Raw genomic sequence first — 24,505 nt, forward strand, 5'->3', positions numbered from 1 at the left:
ATTTCAAAGACAGGTCCATCTATATTGGCAGTTTGCCAGTCAATTTTTGGTATACTTCAGAATGTCTCACAGACTCCATCATGAAGCAGAAACTCTACAGGACCATCTCACCTATAGGCAAGTTTTGCAGTCATCTCTCTGCAGGTCCTGCATGTCCAGTTTATGTAACAGTCCAGGCAAGAGCAGTTTCTTGAGAGTGGAAGCAGGTGTGAGTGGGTACAACAGAATGAATCATGGCTGCCAAAGTGTTTGAGTCCATCGGAAAGTTCGGCCTGGCTTTAGCAGTGGCAGAAGGCGTGGTGAACTCCGCCTTGTATAATGTGGATGCTGGGCACAGAGCTGTCATCTTTGACCAATTCCGTGGAGTACAGGACATCGTGGTAGGGGAAGGGACTCACTTTCTCATCCCGTGGGTACAGAAACCAATTATCTTTGACTGCCGCTCGCGACCACGGAACGTACCAGTCATCACTGGTAGCAAAGATTTGCAGAACGTCAGTATCACACTACGTATCCTCTTCCAGCCGGTGGCCAGCCAGCTCCCTTGTATCTACACCAGCATCGGCGAGGACTATGATGAGCTGGTGCTGCCTTCCATCACTACAGAGATCCTCAAGTCGGTGGTGGCTCGCTTTGATGCTGGAAAATTGATCACCCAGCAAGAGCTGGTCTCCCGGCAGGTGAGCAATGACCTCACAGAGAGAGCAGCAACATTTGGGCTCATCCTGTATGACATGTCCTTGACACATCTGACCTTCGGGAAGGAGTTCACAGAAGCAGTGGAAGCCAAACAGGTGGCTCAGCAGGAAGCGGAGAGGGCCAGATTTGTGGTGGCAAAGGCTGAGCAGCAGAAGAAGGCAGCCATCATCTCTGCTGAGGGCGATTCTAAGGCAGCCGAGCTGATCGCCAACTCCCTGGCCACGGCAGGCGATGGCCTGATTGAGCTGCGGAAGCTGGAAGCAGCTGAGGACATTGCTTACCAGCTCTCTCGCTTTGGGAACATCACCTACCTGCCAGCAGGGCAGTCGGTGCTCCTGCAGCTTCCCCAGTGAGGCCCCCTGCTTTCACCTTCTCAGGCCAACCAGGCCGTGGCCTCGATCATTCTGAATACACTTTCCTTCTGCCCCACCCCAGAAATCACTGTGAAATTCCGTGATTGGCTTAACGTGAAGGAAATAAAAGCAGAATCACTTCAGATCTGTAATTACCAAAAATAAATAAATAAATAAATAAATAAATAAATAAATAAATAAATAATAAATAAAGAGCAGTTTCTTCCCCAAATGGCTAACTAACTCTATAAGGAGTCTCTTCAATGCCCATCATTTTCTTGAAGTAGCTTGGTTTTGCCAAGAATGGATGTGTCTCATGGCATGAAAAGTCTTAACTTTGTAAATATTTTAAATGTCAAATTTTGAAGATCTCTAAAAGGTCTGAAGAATACATAACTGAAATATATCTCATCTAGAAAATCTAACATGACTACAACTTTGACTATTATAGATGACTATCTATTGATATTTATTTCTTAATTATATATTACATTTTTAACTGAGATACACAAACATAAAACCTTAATTAAGATCAGAAATACATATACATATAACAAAATTGATCTTAAATTTGTATCAATAAATCAAGATTCACATGAATGCAAATCTCTATAGCATAAATTTAAACAAATAATTATAAACAATATTTGGAAATATGGATGTAGTTTTATCCAAACTGCTTTGTGCTGTTTGGGGACACTGTTAATCAGGTCTTTCATGGTGTACTAGAAGAAAAACTCTAACCCAAGGAAGTTGGCTATATCCACAAAAACACAGACAATAGATGATCTCACAGCAGCAAATCCCAGAGAAGGGAAAAACAAACACAATAACATCACCAATAATGAAAACTAAAATAACAGGACACAGCAATTATTGGTCATTAATATCCTTTAATATAAATGGACTCAAAGCACCTATAATAAGACACAGGTTAACAGACTGGATATGAAAACAGAATCCACGCTCTTGCTACATACAAGAAATACACCTCAACCTCAAAGACAGACATTACCTCAGAGTAAAGGGTTGGGAAAATTTTTCCAATCAAATAGACCTAAGAAACAAGCTGGTGTAGCTATCCTAATATCGAACAAAATAGACTTCAAACTAAAATCAATAAAAAGAGACAAAGAAGGACATTTCATATTAGTCACAGGAAAAATCTATCAAGAGGAAATCTCAATACTGAACATCTATTCCCCAAATACAGGGACACCCTCATATGTAATATATATATATATATATATATATACTTCTAAAGTGTAAATCACAGATTAAGCCCCATACACTAATATTGGGAGGCTTCAACACCACGCTCTCACCACTAAACATGTTTGTAAGACAGAAAATTAACAGGGAAATAAGGGAACTAAGATGTTATGACTCAAATGGACTCAGTAGACCTCTATAGAACATTCCACCCAAACACAAAAGTATATATATACCATCTTCTCAGCACCTCATGGCACTGTCTCATACTGACCACATACTAGGCAACAAAGCAAACCTCAACAGATACAAAAAAATTGAAATAACCCCAAATATCTTATCAGATCACCATGGCTTAAAATTAGAATTCAACAGCAAAATTAATTTCAGAATGAAAGACCCCCGGTAGGGACCTTCCCTCAGGTGGAGACCCCGGACCCACAGACCAGGCCGAGACCACGAGTCGGATGCAAACTGCAAGAGGTTTATTAGGTAGACACAGGTACCTGCGGGCGGCAAAGTCTTTCGGAGGACTTGCGCGCCTGCAGACTGGGAGGAGGACTTTTTATAGGAAAGAGGGCAGCAAAAAGCAATTTACAGAAGCAGAAGCGTGGTTATCAGAATGAGGCGGGGGGGGGGGCATGAATGGTTTTCCTCTCCCAGCTTGGATGTCCGGCAGCAGACATCCTGCTCTTATCTTATAGGTATCCTACTTTGAAGTCATCCTGCTTTGTAGATGTCCTTTGAAGTCATCCTGCTTTGTAGATGTCTTATCTTATAGATATCCTGTTTTCCTCTCACGAGAGCAGGCTAGCTGCTGATCCTGAGAATCTTTCAAGCAAACAGGACGTTCTCCCGGGGAGCCTGCTAGCTGCGGGTTCTGAGGAGGGGGTCTGTAGGGTCTTTCATTCCCCCCTTTTCTTTTATCACAGAGTTAAATCTTTTACTCTAAGCAGTTAGGGAACCTCGGTTTCTTGTTGTTGTACCATATGATACTGATGGGTCAGCACTAGGGCCTGAATAACTGACAGCCTGTCTTTCATAAACTGGACCAAGCTGTTTAAGATGCAGGGCCCAAACAGGAGTATCAGAAGGAGGACAATCAATCAAGGGACCCATCAGAGGAGACAATAGAGTCGTAAACCAGGGAGACTTATTAAACCACCCTTCGAACCATCCCTGTTGTGATTCGAGCAGCTTTTGTGTCTGTCTTTACCTCTCTCAAAGCTTTGTCATAGTGTGGTTCGCATAGAAACAACATTCCTCTTTGAGTGCTGCGCATAACCCTCCCTCTTGTAAAAACAACATGTCTAGCCCCCTCCTGTTTTGTAGGGCTACCTCTGAGAGGGGGGGTTAATGACTCTTCAAGTGCGCTAACCGATTCTTCCAGTGCCTTGATATCAGTATGCATGGCTGCCTGAAGTTGTCTAAATTGGCTGGTCTCCATAATCTAAGACTAAGGGGTTGCATCTACCTCCTGGGGTGGCATCCTGGACAAACATAGAAGTCTTTGTTCCTGGTCCCATGTCGTCCCCCTCCACCCCCCGGGTGATGGCAGTCATATCCCGGGAATGTCGCCATCCCCAGTCTTAGTAGGGCCCATATAATGATCCAAGGGCCCCACGGGTAAGCCTTATCTTTAAGGGGTTTTGAGTGCGTTGGGCTCTCCATGCTGGGGTTGCGGCGGGCTCCATTTTGTCAGCTGTATGGGCGGCCTTAACGTGTGAGGCGTGGATCCAGGCTGTGATGCTGTCAACCTTTAGTGCCATTGGGGGTCAGAAGGACAGTGTAAGGGCCTTTCCACCGAGGTTCCAAGTTTTAGGTCTGGTGTCCGCGGACACAAACAGTATCTCCTATCTGGAAGGGATGCGGTTCCACCGGCTGGTTCAGTTGGTCTCGGTAAGCAGCGGCGAGTGGCCTCCAAACCTCTCTCTGCACAATCTGTAGACACCTGTAAATGAGCCTCCAGAGAAGGACTGTTAGCAAAATCGGCAATGTTTGAATTAAAGAAATTTATAAATGGGGAGGAGCCCCATATAGGATTTCAAAAGGAGTCAGTCCATGAGGCCCCAGGGTGTTGTGGGCCCTGTACAGGGCCAGTGGTAAGAGGAGCACCCAGTCTCTAGTGCCAGTTGCAAGTGTTAATTTGGATAAGGTCTCCTTAATTGTTCTATTCATCCATTCTACCTGTCCTGAACTTTGGGGTCTATACGCACAATGTAATTTCCATTCGACCCCTAGGAGTTTGGCCACCTACTGACTTACCTGGGAGACGAAGGCAGGCCCATTATCGGTGCCAAGACTTGAGGCATTCCGTACCTGGGAAATATTTCTTCCAAGAGCTTTTTGGTCACCACCTTTGAGGTTTCGTTTTTGGTGGGAAAGGCTTCTACCCATCCTGAAAAAGTGTCTATGAACACCAGGAGGTATCTGTACCCCTAGAGACCTGGCTTAACCTCTGTAAAGTCGATCTCCCAATGTACTCCGGGACAATGTCTCCGTGCCCGAACTCCTGGACCAAGCTTGGTTCTGCCTGCATTTACCTGAGCGCAGGCTTGGCATTCATCAGTCACTTTTTGCAGGGCTCCGTCCCTGTTCAGGAGGTATTGGCCTGACTCCTGTCTGTCCAACAAGGTTTTCATCTTCTTTGGCCCCAAATGAGTCAATTTATGCAAGTAGTCTATTATTTTATAAGTATGTTTTGTTGGCATACCAATCTTTTCCTTGAAAACCCAATGTTGCTTTTCGGGGTCATATGTGGCCCCCATTTTCTTTAGGAGATCAATGTCCTCTTTACTATAGGGTAGCGAACTGGAGGCTTGGGCCTCTTCCGGGTTCGTCAAGGGGAGAGCTTGGGAAGTCTTGGTTGATTTTATAGCAATCTCTCAAGCAGCGTTATCTGCCAGCCTATTTCCCTTTTCCTCAGGGCTATGGCCTTTTTGATGCCCAGGGCAGTGCATAATACTTAATTTTGGGGGCAAAAATAAGGCTTTCAGGAGTGCCAGTATCTCAAGTTTGTTTTTAATTTCCTTTCCTTCTGAGGTCAGCAGCCCTCGTCTTCAATAAATTTCCCCATGTATGTGAGCCGTGGCGAATGCATATCGGCTATCCGTATAAACATTCAGTCTCTTACCTTCTGCCATCCGGAGTGCCTAGGTCAGAGCGATGAGTTCAGCCCTCTGGGCGGAGGTGCCTGCTGGTAAGGCTTCTGCCCAAACTACCTCAGTCTCTATTGTCATTGCTGCCCCCGTCTTTCGTTTCCCATTTGCCAGGAAACTGCTGCCATCCGTATACCAAGTATAGTCAGCATCTCGGAGGGGTTGATTCATCAGGTCCGGTCTGGTCCCGTGTGTTTCTGCGAGGATCTGGAGGCAGTCGTGGTGTTCCGGGTCCTCAGGCAGGGGGAGCAAGGTCGCGGGATTAAGAGCGACCACAGGTCCGAATTGCACCCGGTCCGCATTCAGGAGCAGGGCTTGGTACTAAGTCATGCTGGCATTGGAGAGCCAGTGGTCTGGAGGCTGCTTGACCAAGGCTTCCACCGCATGGGGTGCCAGGATAGTCAGTGGCTGGCCCAGGGTTAGTTTACCAGCGTCTTTAGTGAGGACTGCAATAGCTGCTACCATTCGCAGACAGGGCGGCCACCCTGAAGAAACTGGGTTGAGTTTCTTTGAGAGATAAGCTACAGGACGCCTCCAAGGGCCCAGTTTTTGAGTTAGGACCCCTTTGACGTAACCCTGTCTCTCATCCACGAACAAGTCAAAGGGTTTGGTGATGTCAGGGAGGCCTAAAGCAGGGGAGGCTGGTAAGGCTTTCTTAATGTTTTTGAAAGCCCTCTGCTGTTCCTCTCCCCAATCAAACATTGTCCCTTGTTTAGTTAGAGGATACAAGGGTGCAGCCATCTCGGCAAACCCTGGGATCCAGAGGCGGCAGAATCCCGCTGTTCCCAGAAACTCTCGCAGCTGGCGGGGGTTCCGGGGGGCAGGGATGTTAGTGATAGTCTGTTTGCTCACCTCGGTCAGCCATCTCTGTCCATCTTTTAATTGATAACCTAGGTAAATGACTTGCTTCTGGCACATCTGAGCCTTCCTGGCTGATACCCGATATCCTAATTGTCCCAATGTCTGTAGGAGGGACTTTGTGCCCTCCTGACATTCTTTCTCTGAAGCGGCGCCAGAAGGAGGTCATCAACGTATTGGAGCAATGTCAGGGTGGGGTACTGGACCCGAAAGTCGCCAGGTCCCGGTGCAGAGCCTCATCAAAGAGGGTCGGGCTGTTCTTGAATCCCTGGGGGAGCCTAGTCCAGGTCAATTGACCCGAAAGACCAAGATCTGGGTCCTTCCATTCAAAGGCAAAAAGGGGCTGGCTCTCCGGATGCAGCCGCAAGCAGAAGAAGGCATCCTTTAAGTCTAATATGGTATACCAAACGTGGGATGGTGGCAGAGTGCTCAATAAGTTATAGGGGTTGGGGACCATGGGGTGCATGTCCTTCACCCTTTTGTTGACCTCCCTCAAATCCTGCACTGGCTGGTAGTCCCCAGTCCCTGGTTTCTTTACTGGTAAAAGGGGGGGTATTCCATGGTGACCGGCAGGGGATGAGAATGCCCTGGTCCAAGAGCCTCTTCTTTTGCAATAAGCACATTGGTCCCTGTCCATTTTGGCCCCCTTCCTTTCTCCCAGCCTACCTCCCTCTCTTTCTTGTCCTTGAACTACAGTGGCCAGCAGCCTGCTTAATTCTTTATTCTGTTTCATGTCTCTTTCCTCATTTATTGGTTGCTCCTCTGAATATACTTGTAAATTCTCCTTTCCTTCTCTCTTTCTTTGCCTCTTCAGCAGATCCTGTATTGTATACCCCTGCAGACCTTCCAGCCTCTGTAATTTACTTCTGATATCCGGACTGGACTGCCAAATAAAGGATATTGAAACACTAATGGCCTGCCCCGGTTCCCCGGGTCATAGGGAGTATACATTCTGTATGCTTCCTTAAACCTCTCTAAAAAGGCAGAGGGAGTTTTCTCATTCCCTTGTATCACTTGCTTTACCTGAGCCACATTAGTGGGGCGGCATGCTGCCCCTCGGAGACCCGCTATAAGCAGCTGGCGATAGAGGCGTAGGTGTCCCTTACCTGCAGCTGTGGTGAAGTCCCAATCAGGTCGCGTCAGAGGGAAGGCCTCGTCAATTTCGTTAGGCAAAAGGGTTGGGTGACCGTTGTCGCCTGGAACGTTTCTCCGAGCCTCCAAAAAGACTCTTTGCTCTTCCTCTGAGGTCAGCAGGGCTTGCAAGAGTTGCTGGCAATCATCCCAGGTGGGCTGGTGGGTGACTAAAATAGACTCGATTAGATTAGTCAGCGCCACTGGGTTTTTGGAAAAGGAAGGGTTATGCTGTTTCCAGTTATAGAGATCAGAAGCTGAGAATGGCCAGTACTGTTGCTGCCCATTCGGACCCTCTCGGAGGGGAAGGGCGTGGGAGGTGGAATCAGGCGGCGGCTCGCGTCTGTCCCTCTGTTGGCCAGCCATAGGTGAGAGGGCCGGGGATTCTTGTGGGGGCCCCTCGGCCATCGCCGCTTCAGGTCCCTCTGGGCTATCTGATCCTGCATATGGAGGAGGCTCAACATTTTACAGGGTGTGTCAAACTTTTCCAACTTCTATAAGCAGTTACAAATATCATCAGGTCAATTCCAGTAAGAGTACAAAGACAGACATTGTTGTTACTAAATACCATCAGTTCCAGTCTCTGAGAAACAGTTAAAACCCCAATTTTCCCCCCTTCTTAAGTGAAGAGGGGTTGTTAACGATTGTCCCATGGTACCAGATTTAGACTCGAGCACAAACAGATATACAAAAACAAAGAACATATTTAAACACAAAAATCCAACAATCAGACACAAACAATATGGACGCTCAGCACGGCTTTGGCGCAAAACCGAAAGCAAAACTTCAGACGGAGACTGTGAAAAATCAGGCTCCGGCCACCTTTGGAATGTGGCCCGTCAGATGAGCACCGAAAGGGCTCCAGATTCAGACCCAAGTCAGCAAAGCAAGACTTTGGGATACAGATTGAGCTCCGGAAAAAGCTGCCACCTAATTCAGGGCTCCAGACACCCTTGGAACGTCTTCCAGGGCTGCGGGGTGGAAGTCCGAGCTCGTCAGCTCCTTCCTGGGCCCGCCAGATACAGAGCACCCAGATCTGAGTGTACAGAGTTAACAAAGCACAGAAACGACGCAGACACAGACTAACAAATCGGTGCTGGCCAGCTTACCTCCCGATGGTGGGTCGGTGGTCCCTGGGTGGGGGCCTTCAATTCCTGGCCAACGCACCAAATGAAAGACCCCCGGTAGGGACCTTCCCTCAGGTGGAGACCCCGGACCCACAGACCAGGCCGAGACCACGAGTCGGATGCAAACTGCAAGAGGTTTATTAGGTAGACACAGGTACCTGCGGGCGGCAAAGTCTTTCGGAGGACTTGCGCGCCTGCAGACTGGGAGGAGGACTTTTTATAGGAAAGAGGGCAGCAAAAAGCAATTTACAGAAGCAGAAGCGTGGTTATCAGAATGAGGCGGGGGGGGGGGGGCATGAATGGTTTTCCTCTCCCAGCTTGGATGTCCGGCAGCAGACATCCTGCTCTTATCTTATAGGTATCCTACTTTGAAGTCATCCTGCTTTGTAGATGTCCTTTGAAGTCATCCTGCTTTGTAGATGTCTTATCTTATAGATATCCTGTTTTCCTCTCACGAGAGCAGGCTAGCTGCTGATCCTGAGAATCTTTCAAGCAAACAGGACGTTCTCCCGGGGAGCCTGCTAGCTGCGGGTTCTGAGGAGGGGGTCTGTAGGGTCTTTCACAGAAAACCCACAAACACGTGGAAATTAAACAATGCTCACCTGAATCATCAATAGGTCAAGGAAGAAATAAAGGAAGAAATTAAAGACTTCCTAAAATTCAAAGAAAATGACCACACAACATACGAAAAGTTATGGAACAAAATGAAAGCAGTGCTAAAAGGAAAGTTCTTAGCACAGATGCCTTCATAAAGAGGCTGGAAAAATCCCACACTAGTGAATTAACAGAACATTTGAAAACTCTAGAACAAAAAGAAGCAAACTCACCCAGGAGGACTAGACAGTGGAAATAATCAAATTGAGAGCTGAAATCAACAAAAATAGAGACAAAGAAAACAATACAAAGAATCAATGAAATAAAGAGTTGGCTCTTTGAGAAAATCAACAAAATAGACAAACCTTTATCCAAACTAACCAAAAGGCAGAGAGAGAATATTCAAATTAACAAAATCAGAAATGAAAACGGGGACGTAACAACAGACATGGAAGAAATCCAAAGAATGATTAGGTCATATTTCAAAAACCTGTACTCCACAAAATTGGAAAACTTAAAGAAAATGGACAACTTTTTGGATAAATATCACTTAACAAAATTAAATCAATACCAGATAAGCAAATAAAATAGACCTTTAACTTCTAAAGAAATATAAAGTCATCCAAAGTCTCTCAATCAAAAAAAAAGCTCAGGACCAGATGGTTTCAACACAGAAACCATCAAGATTTTCAAAGAAGAACTAATACCAATACTCCCCAAATTATTGCACACAATAGAAACAGAAGGAACATTATCAAACTCTTTTAAAGAGGCTACAACTACCCTGATACCCAAATTATGCAAAGCCAGTACTAAGAAAGAGAATTAAATACCAATGTCACTCATGAACTTTGAAAAAAATACTCAATAAAATATTGGCAAATTGAATACAAGAACACATCAAGAAATCATCCCCCATGATCAAGTTGGCTTCATCCCAGAGATGCAGGGATGGTTCAACATACAAAAATCTGTCAACGTAATCCACCATATAAACAAACTGAAAAAAAAAGTAAAACATGATCATCTGTTTAGATGCTGAAAAAGTCTTTGACAAAGTACAACATCCCTTCATAATAAAGGTCTTGCAGAGAGCAGGGATGCAAGGAACATACCTAAACACAATAAAGGCAATATACAGCAAGCCAACAGCTAACATCAAACTAAATGGAGAGAAGCTCCCAGCAATCCCACTGAAATCAGGAACAAGACAAGGTTGTACACTCTCTCCATATCTATTCAATATAGTCCTTGAGGTTCTAGCTAGAGCAATAAGACAACAAAAGGAGATCAAGGGGTTACAGATCAGACAAGAAGATGTGCCTGGTCTGCAAGACCTGCTACCACCACTCTACACTGCAGGGTGCCATGCTGCATTGAAGGACAGATGCACAGCTGCTTCCAGACACTTGGAGCACACACAGACCCAGAGACCCTGCTAAGTTGACTACAACTTTCTGCAGTTTGAATCCTGTTTGCTTTGGAGCTGAGATGCAGACTAAACATCTGACTATTTTAATCTTTGGGACACAGAATTCATTTTGATTAAAATATTGAAACTAAGGACTAATACCTAAGCTTTCCACTTAGGGAAAGAAAGACTCAAAATAAGGAATGACTGAAACGCCTCTACACTTAATAAGGGGCAGCCTAAGGGTTCAGAGACTGGAACTGGTATTTGATAACAGCAATGTCACTGTACTCTCATCCATCAGAAAAGCTTTTCTTGTCTTTTGATTAATGTGGATTTAAGAAAATTTGTGGTATGTTTGTCAATTCATTGTTATAATATTGACCTAATAATGATGATATTTGTAACTATATATAAGATGTTGAGAAATGTTGGTATTGACCAATAATGTTGAAAAATTATGGTATTGACCTGAAAATATTTGTAAATGATTATAAGATGTTGAGAAAAGTTGATATTGACCTGATAATATTTGTAACTGCTTACAGATGTTAGAAAAGTTTTAACACACCCTGTAAATGCTTGGATTAAATGCATATGTTAAAAATTTTAGATTTTGATACAATGTAAAAAATTTAAGAGGTGCTCTATATTAGGTGAAGAAACATTTTCAAATCAGGAGATTCCTTCTCCTTTAAATAGGAGACTATAGCCTTTAGAAGCATGATTATGCATAAAGTGTCATAATTTATCCTGACAAGAAAGTATGGCTCCAACACAGAGCCCAAAGGTATCACTCTCCCTTATCTCTTTCCTTCACAGAGATCAGCAGTCACTGATGGGTTTGAAGTCTCTCCTTTCCAAAAAACCTAAGACAGGAACTCACATAAAATAAAATATGCCTGACTTTCCATGATGGGTAATTTTGGATAAAGGGAGAGATCTTTGCTGAAGGCAGGTCTGATCTTCTGTCCTGTTGCAGAAGCACGGGTTTTTATTTTAAAATTATTAAGAGAGAGTGAATTGTGGAGCAATATTATACAGGCCACATACTTCTGCCTTTTATTAGCAGCCAGGCTCTCAAGCCACAATAGCAGCTGAGGTGCTAAAAGCCCTTTCAGATTGGCTGTCTCCTGAGGACAGGATATGCTGATGTTGTTTTGCTCCTTCTTTGTAATTTGGAGGATGCCTGGAATAGAGATGTTAATTTAGCCTACTTGACAGAGCTGGCATACAGGGCAGGAAGGTAAGGAGACATAACACAATGAGCATAGAAAGGTGAGGTCAAAGGTATGGATATGACCAGAGTCATCAGTCTGGTTACCTAGTCTTATTCTTAAAACGTTCCCCGAGGCGGGCTGGCGGAGCCAGTGACAAAGCAGCGACAGTCAGTTTCCCACCAGCGGGAGGGCACGTGCCCTGTGGCCGGTGGCAGAGGGTACCAGACACATAAACACAAAGATAGGCATAAAGCATTTTATTGGGGGAGAGAGGCAGAGAGAGAGAGAGAGAAGAGAAGAGAAAGAGGGAAAGAGGTAAAGAGACAGAGACAACACGTGTGCATGCCAAAGAAACAGAAGAGGGAAGGGGCAAGATGGCAAGGAGCAGGTCAGAGGTAATGGGAGTGGGCATGGCTTGTCCATTAAAGGGACAAGAAAGCACAACACCTAGGAAACAGAATGCTAATGAATTTCCCCCTTAGTTTATGTTTTGGTATATAAGGCTGTTTGGAGAATAAACAGAGTATTTTTTAGGATGTGAACTCAGGATTTTATGAGGGCTCACTGAGAATCTCCCTACCAACAAAACCATGTGAGTTGTGCCTCCACACCAGTCCAGAGAGATAGTTTATGTTGGAAATGGACCCCAAGAGAGGCAGAGATCTATAGTGGAACATTGGACTGAACTCCCAAAAATCAATCAAAGAATGAGAGGAGTGAGATTACAAGAAAAGAAGACCATAAAGGAGACACCCAGTGAAACAGCTTAGCTGAGGTAACAGGAACCCAACAACTCCAGCTAGACAGAGAAGAAACCAGCATAGGACCACACTATGCCCTCTGAATGTGGGTGACAGTTTTATGGCTGGGAAAGACTGTGGGGCCATTGGCAGTGAGACCAGGATTTATCCCTACTGCTTGAACTGGCTTTTTGGAACCTATTCTCTTTGGAAAGATACCTTGGTCAGCCTAGATATAGTGAGGAGGGCCTTGGTCCTGCCTCAAAGCCATGTACTAGACTTTGTTAACTCCCCATGAGAAGTCTTACCCTTGCTGAGGAGTGAATGGGAGTGGGATAAAATGAAGGTGGAGGGAGGAAGGGAGGGAGGGAGAACGGAGATTGGTATGTAAAATAAGAACAGACAGTTTTTTAAAAAACCCAGACCCAGAAAGACCAGAAAGACCAATATCATATTACTCACTTATAAGTGGTTCTTAGACATAAAACAAAGAAAACCAGCCTACAAAACACAATTTCTGAGAACCTAGACAACAATGAGGACCCTAAGAGAGACATAGATGGATCTAATCTACAAGAAAAGTATAAAAAGACAAGATCTCCTGAGTAAATTGGGAGCATGGGGACTTTGGGAAAGGGTTGAAGGGGAGTAGAGAGGAAGGGAGGGGAGTAGAAAAAAAGTATAGCTCAATAAAATCAATTTAAAAAGCCAAAAGGGAAAAATAATATATAAAAGTAGATCTATTAAAGTATCTGTCTTCTCAATGGAGACTTTAAAAGCCCAAAGGACACCTGGAAAGATATTCTACAAACTTTAAGAGACCACAGATATCAGCCAGACTACTAAAATTAGCAAACTTACAATCAAAATAAAAAAGATGGAGAAAAATAACTTTACATTTAATCAGTATCTATCTACAAATTGAGCCCAGGACCTAGAAAAAAAACCTCAACCTGAAAAAAATTAACTACACCCAAGAAAACACAAGGAATAAATAATACCATACCAATAAACTAAAGGAGTAGTAATGTACACACATACACAAATACACACCATCACCACCACCATCACACCAACAAAATAATAGAAATCAGCAAAACTGCTCATTGATAACTCTCAACAGCAGTTGTTTCTATTCCCAATAAAAAGAGACACAGAATAGAAGAATAGATGTGAGAACAATATCCATACTTCTGTGGCATGCATGCAAAAAACACAACTTAACATCAAAGGTAGATATCTCTCTATCATTAAAAATGATGGGAAACAGTAGGAAAAGATATTCCAAGGAAATGGACCTGAGGAAAGCACTTGAGGTCAGGCATGTGTCAGGGCTATCCTTGAATGGAGACCTAGAGAGGCCATTGTGTGAAGCTGTGAAGTTGAAGTCTGGATTGCCCTGGAGAACCCACGATGGTGTAGATGCCAACATCATGGGATACCCGTCAAGGGGAGCTGCTCTCAGAGAGCAGAACCAGCCCAAGAGAAAGAAGTGTATAGCAGTCAACAAAGTTGAATGGAGTTGGATCTCTGAAGCTCATTTTGACATCAGACATGGAGACACAGAATTTGGAGTTTGCCCAGTTGGTTTTGGTCTTGCTTTGGTACAGTATTTCCTCATTATGCTCCCTTTCCTGAATTTTGGAATAGTAATGAATATCCTGTTCAATTATATGTTGGAAGTTTGTGATCTACTCTTTTAATTTTGATTTTACAAGGCATTACAGTTAAGAGTTTGCATGAATTTTACACTTTTTAACGTTGTTGAGACTGTGATAAACTGCGGGGACTTTTGAAGTTGGTGGACTAAATGCATTTTGTATTATGATATTGTTATAAGCTTATGAAGGCCAAGGAGTGAAATGTGGTAGTTTGAATGTAACTGACCTCAATAAGTTCCTAAGGAGTAGCACTATTATGAGGTGTGGCTTTGTTGGAGTGGGTGTGGATTTGGAAGAAGTGTGTCACTATGAGCATGGGCTTTGCCTGATCTTCACTCAGTGTGACACTGAGTCAACCTCCTATTGTTTTCTGGCCAAGATGTAGCCAGCACCGTATCTGACTGAATGCCAGCCTCCACCACGCTCCATCATGATGACAATGGACTGAAACTCTGAAGTTTATAAGCCTCCACCTTAATTAAATGGTTTCCTTTACAAGAGTTGCCGTTGTCATGGTGTCTTTTTACAACAGGAATCCTAACTAAGACAACTAGTATTACTTAAAATTTTTTAAGTGAAAGCATCTTGAAAATAATTGAAAATTGTTCTTGAGACAGGAGAATCATAAACTTGAGACTAGGCTGGGACACACAGTAGGAAACTGTCTTGATAGACAACAGCAATGAAGAAAGTCTAATCTCATCTACTAAGTGGGTAAACAGCAATTTATTGAGGATTCTGGACATCATTTCTTAATTTTAAGTGCTAACAGCAAGCTTAGGAATGAAAAGATATTTCACTTAGATTAAGTTATTCTTGAGACATGTCTATAGGCTATATTTTTGTCAATTAAACAATAATATCTTGCATTCAAGAAATACATCTAGGCCAGGCGGTGGTGGCGCACGCCTTTAATCCCAGCACTCAGGAGGCAGAGGCAGGCAGATCTCTGTGAATTCGAGGTCAGTCTGGTCTAGAAGAGCTAGTTCCAGCACAGGAACCAAAATGCTACAGAGAAACCCTGTCTCAAAAATCAAAAAAAAAAAAAAAAAGAAAGAAAGAAATACATCTAATACGTAAGTATAAAAATGCTAAGAAATATGTACTATATTTGTGATGACCTATATAACAGCCATAGAATTCACTTCACATAATTATTTCTTTTAAACTTCTGAAAATATATGGCATTGACTAATAAATGTTCTATTATAATAAATGTTCATGTGCATTTTAATATAAATCTACACTATGCCATTTTATGTAGAGTACCCTATGAATTTCAGTTAAGTCAGATTGCTTGAGATCTTCATTAATAAATAAATAGCATTATATATAGCATGATTTTATACATATTATGGAAGTGGAAAGAAAAAATCTGGCTAATTAAAATTTTTATTATCTCTTCTAATGACCATTTTTGTGGCAATAGTTGTCCAACACTAAACATTTTTTAATAATAAGGTAGCAAGACAACTATGTACCATGTTATACAACAGGCATTTTTTTCCTACCTAAACATAAAATTCACAAATTCTTGATTTTTTTAAAATATGGAGAAAGGGGTTGTTCAGTCTACAACTAAAATTAGCCACTGGTCTATGTTTTTTTTCAGTTATCAGTGTCTTTTACCTCTGTATGATGAGCTCATCCACAAGAGGCCATGGATCCACATGGGATTGCTACCATAAAGTTTGTATTCTGAAAATACCATTAAATTTGAAGTCCATTCTGTGCTTGTTAACAGCCCACAGCATTTATCTCTAGATTACATTGTACCAGTCCTTTGTGTCCAATTCAATCATCTGTTAGCATTTGGTTGTTTGGGTTTTGGTTTTTAATCTTTTCCAAAGTGTTTTCATCACGAACTACAAAGTTTGATCTTTCACATATGTGGGCCTCTTGAGTGACTTTGAAAAATACATTTAGAGAAAAGTCCAGCTTTGGTAGAATAATAGCTTTCACTTTAAAAGTATTTGGGAATACCTTTAAATTTTAAAAAGTAAATTTAATTTGAGAAAATAAAATCATAACCAAATTGTGACTAGTCTATGGTTAATATTTTTTCCTTAGAGATTGGTTTTCTTTAGTTTTAATTTCTTAGAGCAACTGGTAATTATATTCATTGTGTGTTTCTTTTCCTTTCTTAGTTGCAAAAACATCTTTGTGGAAAATATTAGTGGATGTCTGCTTTCATGACGTAAAGTGCTGTCTCAAGTACACTTTTGAGCACTCTGAAAGATGTAAGGCTTTCTTCACTGGCTGGATTCCATTAACACTTTTAGGGCTGTAGCATTTGAGCATGAAGAAAATGTTTCCTAATGCCAGAAACTCATTTCCAAAGTGAGACCCCAGATCTGACTTCAGAAGAACAGTGAGACTCAGCCTCCCCACGTGGATCCTGGGTGCCTCCAACATTTTCCTCACTACAGCCTTCAACCGTTCCTCATAGCCCATGTCCGTTCATTTGGGTCTCCCCACCAACATGCAGAACTACTCTGTACCAGAGATCCCCCAGAGCTGCCTCATTTTCCTGAGACCTAAGTAGGCTCCTATAACCTCCTCTTCCTCACTTCCTCCTCCAATCTTGTCTCCTCAGAGTACTCTTAGGGCTGCAACTACCTGCTTGCCTCAGTCCTAAGAGTATATACATCAGCCTTAAGAATATATATCCCATCCAGTCTATATCTTCATTGGACTTGCTGCATTCTTGGTTAGTGTCAGTGTATCCCCATATCTGACGCTTATGGCCTTTGGGTTAATAGATCCCAAGTCCTGTCTAAGAGAACTCCAAAGTCAAATCACTCCTTTTTTGCTATCCTATCACCCAGATCTGAGACGGCTTAGAGTCTGAACCCAGAGCTACAGCCAGAATTTCAGGTCTGGAACTATTTGGAGTCTTAACTATAAAATCCAGAGTGTATTCAAGATGGAGAACCAAAGAGTACTTCACAATACGACAGGTTTTGGTAACAGTAATGTAAGAACTAAATATCCTCTCAAGAAGGCAAGGTTAGATATCTACATCAAGAAACATCACAAACATAACTCCAGATATCGAGATCCCAGTGAGAAAATATAAATATGAGCAAGCAAAACAATATCTCTGTAATATTGAATTGGAAGCATAACTCCAGCCCCTGGCTTGGGAGTTACTTTGGTCTGAACTCCAACTCCCAGTCTGGCAAGTGCTGACCCCTCACCAGGGAGGACAAGGACCACTACCACAGAATATTTAGGCTCACAATGGAAAAAGGAACATGTGGTCTCAGGGGTTTGCATGGGCCCCTCTCCCCACCATGCTGTCCTGGTCCACCCGGTAGTGCAGCATTTATTAAATGTGGGCATTTTAATTTGGTCTAATCTAGTCTGATTGAAATTATTTTGCAATGGTTGAGGGGCTCTTAGAAATATTCCTAACAATGTCTCCTCCAAAAGCCAATGACCCTAGTGTAATATGGCCAGAGAAAGCAACTTAGCTGAAGCACAAAGCTTGAATTTACATTGCAATTACAAATATATTCAAGAACCTTAAAAAAAGTATAAATAATTTCTTCAGTGAAGATCATAGTAACTCAAACAGTTTAATGAAATAAGGAAAATAATTAAAGCTAAGCAAATAGAATTTAACAAAGAACTAGAAACACTAAAGAAAAGGCAAACTAAAATAAAAGTCAAAACAAAAAAACCTCAGGAAGTTAAAAAAAATCTCACAGGTAAGTTTCCTTAACATATTGTAGGACTGGAAGAGAGACTGTCAGGTTTTGATGACATAGAAGAATGAACAGCTCTGTCAAAGAAATGTAAAACTCAAATAAACAAAAATTCAATACAAAACATCCAGGAAATCTGGGATACTCTTAAAAGTCCAAAACATGAGTAACAGGTATAAAAAAAGAAGAAATCGAGATCAGATGCACAGAAGATATTTTTTACAAGAGTCACAGAAGAAAAATTCCAAAATCAGAAGAGAAAGATGCCTATCAAGATGACAAGGCATACAGACATCAGATAGAAAGAACCAGAAGAGAAACTCCGGTGACACATAATAACCAAACACTAAGTGCACATAACAAAGAAAGACTACTAAAATATGAAAAGGGAAAAGAAAGACCAAGTCACATTTTGAAAAGATATAATATGTAAGTGGAAAAGACGAAGTCACATTTAAAGGCAAGGATCATTAAAATAACTCCTGACTTTTCTAAGAGACTCCAAAACCTGAAAGGGCCTGGATGGATCAAAGGACCAAGATGTCAAAGTAGACCAAGCAAATATATCAACCATAATTGAAGGAGAAATAAAAATATTTCATGGCAAAATAAATTTAAATGATTTGTGTTTGTCAGTATAGGAGAATATATTAAATGAAAAACTTCAGTCTCCAGGGAAGGTTTGCTACAACCAAGAGAACAAATAGAATAAGTAATTCCAGAATAGTTTATCAAGAGTGGGGAAAACACACCATAACAAAAATAATGATAGTGGTTAATAAACCTTGTTCAGTAATAGTTCTCAATATTAATGGTCTCAATTTCCCAAAAAAGACAAGAACTCTATTAGAAAGCAAGGTCTATCTTTGTGCTACATTCGAGAATCTCAAGTTAACATCAAGGGCAAACATCATCTTGGGGTAAAAGAACAGAAAAACATCCCAGAAAACAGAATCAAGCAAAGAGGTATAGCTTTGTTAATATTTGAATATTCTTTTAAACAAAACTAGTCAGAAGAGATAGAGAAGATTATTACATGCTCATTGAAGGAAAATCCCAACAAGGTGATAATGTAATTCTCACACTAAACTCAGTTTCATAAAAGAAATACTAATACATCTATAACATATATTGAACTTAACACAGTGATAGCGAGCAACTTCAATAACCCAACTTACCACAGAAAAACTAAACAGATAAATGCTGGGATAAAATAATATCATAAATAAAAGAGATGTAGCAGACATCTACAGACCATTCCACCCAAACACTAAATAATACACTTTCTTCTCAGTTACCTATGAAACTTTCTCCAAAATGTCCATGTTAGGGGATGAAGCAAGTGTTAACAGATTTGGAAAATAGAAATAACACCCTGCATCTTATCTGACCAGCATGGATTAAAGCTAAATGTGAATAATGACAGCAAATAAATAAACTCATGGAAACTGAACAGCCTCCTACTAACAGGAAATTGGGTCAAGAAGGAAAAAAATATTTTAGACTTGAGAGAAAATGAAAACAGAATGTACTCAAAACTATGGAGCATAATGAAGGCAAGTTCATGGCACATGACGCTTACATAAAAAACAAAAACAATCTTTGGAAAGTGAAATGGTGAGGCATTAACAATTTGAAAATGTACTTGTAAACTCTAGGAAAACAAAAAGAAACAACACTCTCAAAAGCAAATGAGAAAAAACAATCAAACCCTGAGTTGAAATGAATAAAGCAGAAACAATCAATAAAAAGGTCAATGTAACAAAGAATGGGTTCTTTAATAATTAGTACAAAGGGCAATGGAACAAAGAATGGCTTCTTTAACAATTGATATAAAGGTCAATAGAATAAAGAATGGATTTCTTTAGAGAAAATCAACAAGATTGAAAAACCATTAGCCAAATAAACAAAAGAGAGAAGATGGGGTATCTACTTTAATATTTATGACTACTAAAGTTAAATCAAGATGAAGTAAACAGGCCGGGTTGTGGTGGTACATGTCTTTAATCCCAGCATTTGGGAAGCAGAGAAAGCTGGAACTCTGTGAGTTCAAAGCCAGCCTAGTCTATGAGAGCTGCTTCCAGGACAAGCTTTAAACAATTTAAACAGACCTTTAGCTCCCAGTGGAACAGAAACAGTAATTTAAAATCTCTCAACCAAAAAAAGGCACAGAAATCTACCAGACATTAAAAGAATATTAACACTCCTCAAATTATTCCACAAAATGGAAACTGAAGGAACATTTCCAGTTTCTTTTTCTTATGAAGCCACTATTACTGATATCAAAATTACACAATCAATAAAAAAATGATAAACCAATATCCCTTATGAACATATATGCAAAAATTCCCAAGAAAATACTTGAAATTCAAGAATGAATGAAAAAGATTACTCACCATGATTACTTGGCTTCATGTTAACGTACACGGATGGTTCAAATATGTAAATCAATAAATGTGACCTACCACACAAACAGACTTAAATATAAATAAATAAATAAATACATACATACATAAATAAAGGAAAGGAAGAGACCATGATTGTCTCACAAGATATAGAGAAGGCATTTTGAAAAATTTTCAATATCCCATTATGTCAATTGTCCTATAGAAACTAGAGACATGAGAAACATACATCAGCATATTAAGGGCAGTTTAGAGAAAACCCACAGTTGCTGCATCACCCTAAATGGACAGAAACTCAAATTATTTCCACTAAAATCAGGCTCGAGACTAGGATGTCCCTCTCCCCATACCTGTTCAATATGGTACTTAAGGTCCTAGGTAGAGCAATAAGAGAACTGAAAGAGATCAAGGGGATATGGACAGTAAAGGGAATGGTCACATCATTTTTATTTGCAGATTATTTGATTATTTGAGTTTATAAATGAAAACTCCTAACGACTCTACCAGGAAACTTCTCCAGCTGATGAACACTTTCTGTAAGTGATAGAGTACTTCCCACTTTCTCTTCTATCAGGTTCAGTGTGTTCGGACTGATATTGAGGTCTTTAATCAAATCAGGAGCAGAAGGAGAGAGATCATGAACAAGGAACTCAGAACCATGAGGAGTACACCCACACACTGAGACAATGGGCATGTTCTATCAGGAACTCACCGAGGCCAGCTGGCCTGGGTCTGAAAAAGCAGGGGATAAAACCAGACTCACTGAACATAGCAGACAATGAGGACTACTGAGAACTCAAGAACAATGGCAATGGGTTTTTGATCCTACTACACGTACTGGCTTTGTGGGAGCCTATGATGTGGGAGTGTCATATATCAATCTGTTGATTTCATTGGTTAAGTAATAAAGAAACTGCTTGGCCCTCATAGGTTAAAACATAGGTGGGTGGAGTAAACAGAACAGAATGCTGGGAGGAAGAGGAAGTGAGCTCAGACTCCACAGCTCTGCTCTCTGGAGCAGAGGCCATGCTCCCCTCTCCCAGGCAGACACGATGAAGCAAGTCGCCAGGACAGACATGCTGAATCTTTCCGGGTAAAACTGATGCTACACAGATTATTAGCAATGGATTGATCGGGATATGAGAATTAGCCAGTAAGGGCTAGAGCTAATGGGCCAAGCAGTGTTTAAAAGAATACAGTTTGTGTGTTGTTATTTTGGGGCATAAGCTAGCCAGGCGGCCCAGGAGCTGGGGCGGCAGGAATTCAGCCCGCAGTTCCCACTACAAGCCTAGGCAGTTTGGATGCTCATCTTACTAGACCTGGATGGAAGTGGGTGGTTCTTGGACTTCCCACAGGGCACGGTGTTGTAATAAGAGCGGCAGGGCTGCGTCCCCGGCACCCGGCCGCCCGCATGGCTAGCTTATGCCCTGAAATAATTACAAGGAAACTGTATTCTTTTGATCACTGCCTGGCCCATTAGTTCCAGCCTCTTATTGGCTAGCTCTTACATATTGATCTAACCCGTTTCTAATATTCTGCGTAGTACCACGAGCTGACTTACAAGGAAAGATCTTAACCTGCATCTGTCTGGAGTGGGAGAATCATGGCGACTCCCTGACTCGGCTTCTTTCTCCCAGCATTCTCTTCTGTTTACTCCACCCACCTAAGGTTTGGCCTATCAAATGGGCTAAGGCAGTTTTCTTTATTAGTTAACCAATGAAAGCAACAGATAAAATACAAGAACCACCTCCATCAGCACGGAACCCTGATTGCTCTTAGGGCTGATGAGGGAGGGGGACTTGATTGGGGGAGGGAGAGGGAAATGGGAGGCGGTGGTGGGGAGGAGGCAGAAATCTTAAATAAATAAATAAATAAATAAATAAATAAATAAATAGATGTGAGCGCAAAGCCGGGCAGTGGTGCCACACGCCTTTAATCCCAGCACTCGGGAGGCAGAGTCAGGTGGATCTCTGTGGGTTTGAGGCCAGCCTCGTCTACAGAGGGAGTTCCAGGAGAGGCAAGGATGCACAGTGAAACCCTCTACCCCTACTCAAAAGTGTGAAAACAGAAGCTGAGATAGTAAAATCCAGCTGTGCAAGCTTGAGGACCTGATTTTGATCCCCAGAACACACAGAAAAGCCAGGTATGATGCCACAAACTTGTAACCAGAGCACTGGGCAGAAAGAGGTAGATCCCAGAGCTCCCAAGCCTACTCAATCATTGATCTCTGGGCTCAGAAAAAGGCTGTCTCAGAAGAGTAAGTGGAATGTGTTCAGGGAAGATCCCTAACTTCTACCTCTGGCCTCTGCTCACATGTTCAAAACAAACACACTGCTTCTCCCACTGACTGGGAGATCTTCACCAACCCTGCAACTGACAATGGTCTGATCTCCAAAATATGTAAAGAACTCAAGAAACTAGACCGTAAAAGGCTAATCAACCCAATTATAAAATGGGGCACTGAGCTGAACAAAGAATTCTCAACAGGAGTTCAAATGACCAAAAAACACTTAAGGTCATGCTCAACTTCCTTAGCGATCAGGGAAATGCAAATCAAGACAACTTTAAGATACCATCTTACACCTGTCAGAATGGCTAAAATAAAAAACACCAATTGTGAGCCTTTGCGCTCACATCTTTAAAGAGAGTTTTTACCAGTTTCCAACCACACAACAGATAATGAATAAATGACATAGGAATTGTTTTCACCCCCTGACCAAACCGCAGAAAAGTTCTTGAGAATTCTATCTCAGTTTTCAAACTAGGTTACAGGTTAAAAAAAAAAAAAAAAAAAAAGTGTTTATTAAAGTGAATAATACCTGTTTATTTCTTCATCCCATTATATTGTAAATAGCAAGGGACTCTGTAGGCATTGTCTCTTGAACTGTTCATTTAAAACTTCAGCCCATACAGGAATAAACCCCGCCCCAGTCATTCCAGTGAATTGATGTAATTTTAATGCCCATCTTTGTGATTGTTTTCTAAGAAATCAATAACAAAATGCCTTCCTAATGTGTCCCAAATGTCTTCTTTTCACAGTGAGGAGCCCTCTCAGGAGGGCTGTGACTCCTGCCTCCGTGACACGCTTCCTAAATTTAATTTAAGTCTCAGAGCTTGAGAGTAAATTGAGAAAAGAAAAATGTAACTTACTTCTCTGTCGTCAATGCTGCACACAGGACAATACCTCACTCTTTGCAGATTTTATTGGATGGTTGTACGTTCAGTAGAGAAACTTGGCTACAAATAATATGTGAATTCTCCTAGCTCCATACTCTGCATCTCCCTCTGCTTGCTGTGGCACTCTAGGAATGCTGATAAACTGCCTGTGTGCCCTTCAATTAAAAAAAAAGAAAGGAAAAAATTGATCCATGGTGATCACTGGTAGGAATATGGACCATGAGATGAGAGGATGTCCCTCCCACCCAGGCTGCTAGGATGCACTATTCAAAGTCAATTTGCTTTTCTGGTGATTTCTCTGGATACAGTATGCTTCCTTTGAGGTTCTTGTAACATCTCTAACCCTTGCTGCATCAAAACCAAAGGCCCGGCTTGCAGAACTGTAGAAGGAGCTGCAGGCTGTGTTCCTGCCACCCAGCTCCCGGCCGCCTGGCTAGCTTATGCCCCGAAATAACAACACACAAACTGTATTCATATAAACACTACTTGGCCCATTTCTATTAATGTGTTTAGCACCACGAGGTGGTGACCTATCTTGCATAATCTGTGTAGCACCAGTCTTATCGGGAAAGATTCAGCATGTCTGACTTGGCAGCTTGCTTCATCGTGTCTGCCCTGGAGAGCAGTAGCCTGGCATCTTACCTCACTTCCTCTTCCTCCCAGCATTCTGTTCTGTTTACTCCACCCACCTATGTTCTAACCTATGAGGCCAAGCAGTTTCTTTATTAATTAACCAATGACCTTCCCACATCACAGAACTATGTAACTCATGCCAGAATCCTTCCTGGTTTTTCATATCTTTGTCTGCTTTCTTAAAATTGCCCCATTATTAAACTAGATTTAATTACCTCTTGCAAATCAACACTCATTTTCCTGCTGAAACCTTATATGTTGGTACCAAGACTCAATGGTTCTCTACAAATGGCATCTTTCTGGTGAAGGAAGAATGGATATGGGAAAGCGATGATCAGAATTCTAGTGTGCTTATGAAACAGAGTAGAAAGCAGCAAGAAAGCAATGCAGATAACAGAGCTGGAAGACCTTGAGGT

The 24,505-nt window shown here is 41.9% G+C and overlaps 1 protein-coding gene and 1 pseudogene across 2 annotated transcripts; one reads left to right on the top strand and one right to left on the bottom strand.

Moving 5' to 3' along the window:
- The first annotated feature begins 233 nt into the window (after nt 1-233).
- LOC130865462 (prohibitin 1-like) lies at nt 234-1,052 on the top strand. Of its 2 annotated transcripts, XM_057756524.1 has the most exons (2): nt 234-650; nt 1,002-1,052. In XM_057756524.1, the coding sequence occupies exons 1-2, from the start codon at nt 234-236 to the stop codon at nt 1,050-1,052; spliced, it is 468 nt and encodes a 155-aa protein (XP_057612507.1). The 2 variants fall into 2 exon arrangements, with proteins under 2 accessions (XP_057612507.1, XP_057612506.1); XM_057756523.1 differs by having other exon boundaries at nt 234-1,052.
- Nucleotides 1,053-5,132: 4,080 nt separating this feature from the next.
- LOC130865293 (uncharacterized) lies at nt 5,133-8,213 on the bottom strand (annotated as a pseudogene).
- Between the last annotated feature and the right edge of the window lie 16,292 nt (nt 8,214-24,505).

This window comes from Chionomys nivalis, chromosome 23, assembly GCF_950005125.1.
Source record: "Chionomys nivalis chromosome 23, mChiNiv1.1, whole genome shotgun sequence".
Taxonomy (NCBI): Eukaryota; Metazoa; Chordata; class Mammalia; order Rodentia; family Cricetidae; genus Chionomys; species Chionomys nivalis.

Bases quoted from the DNA above. Each gene is read 5' to 3' on its own strand.
- LOC130865462 (XM_057756523.1), top strand. From the start codon at position 234: ATGGCTGCCAAAGTGTTTGAGTCCATCGGAAAGTTCGGCCTGGCTTTA.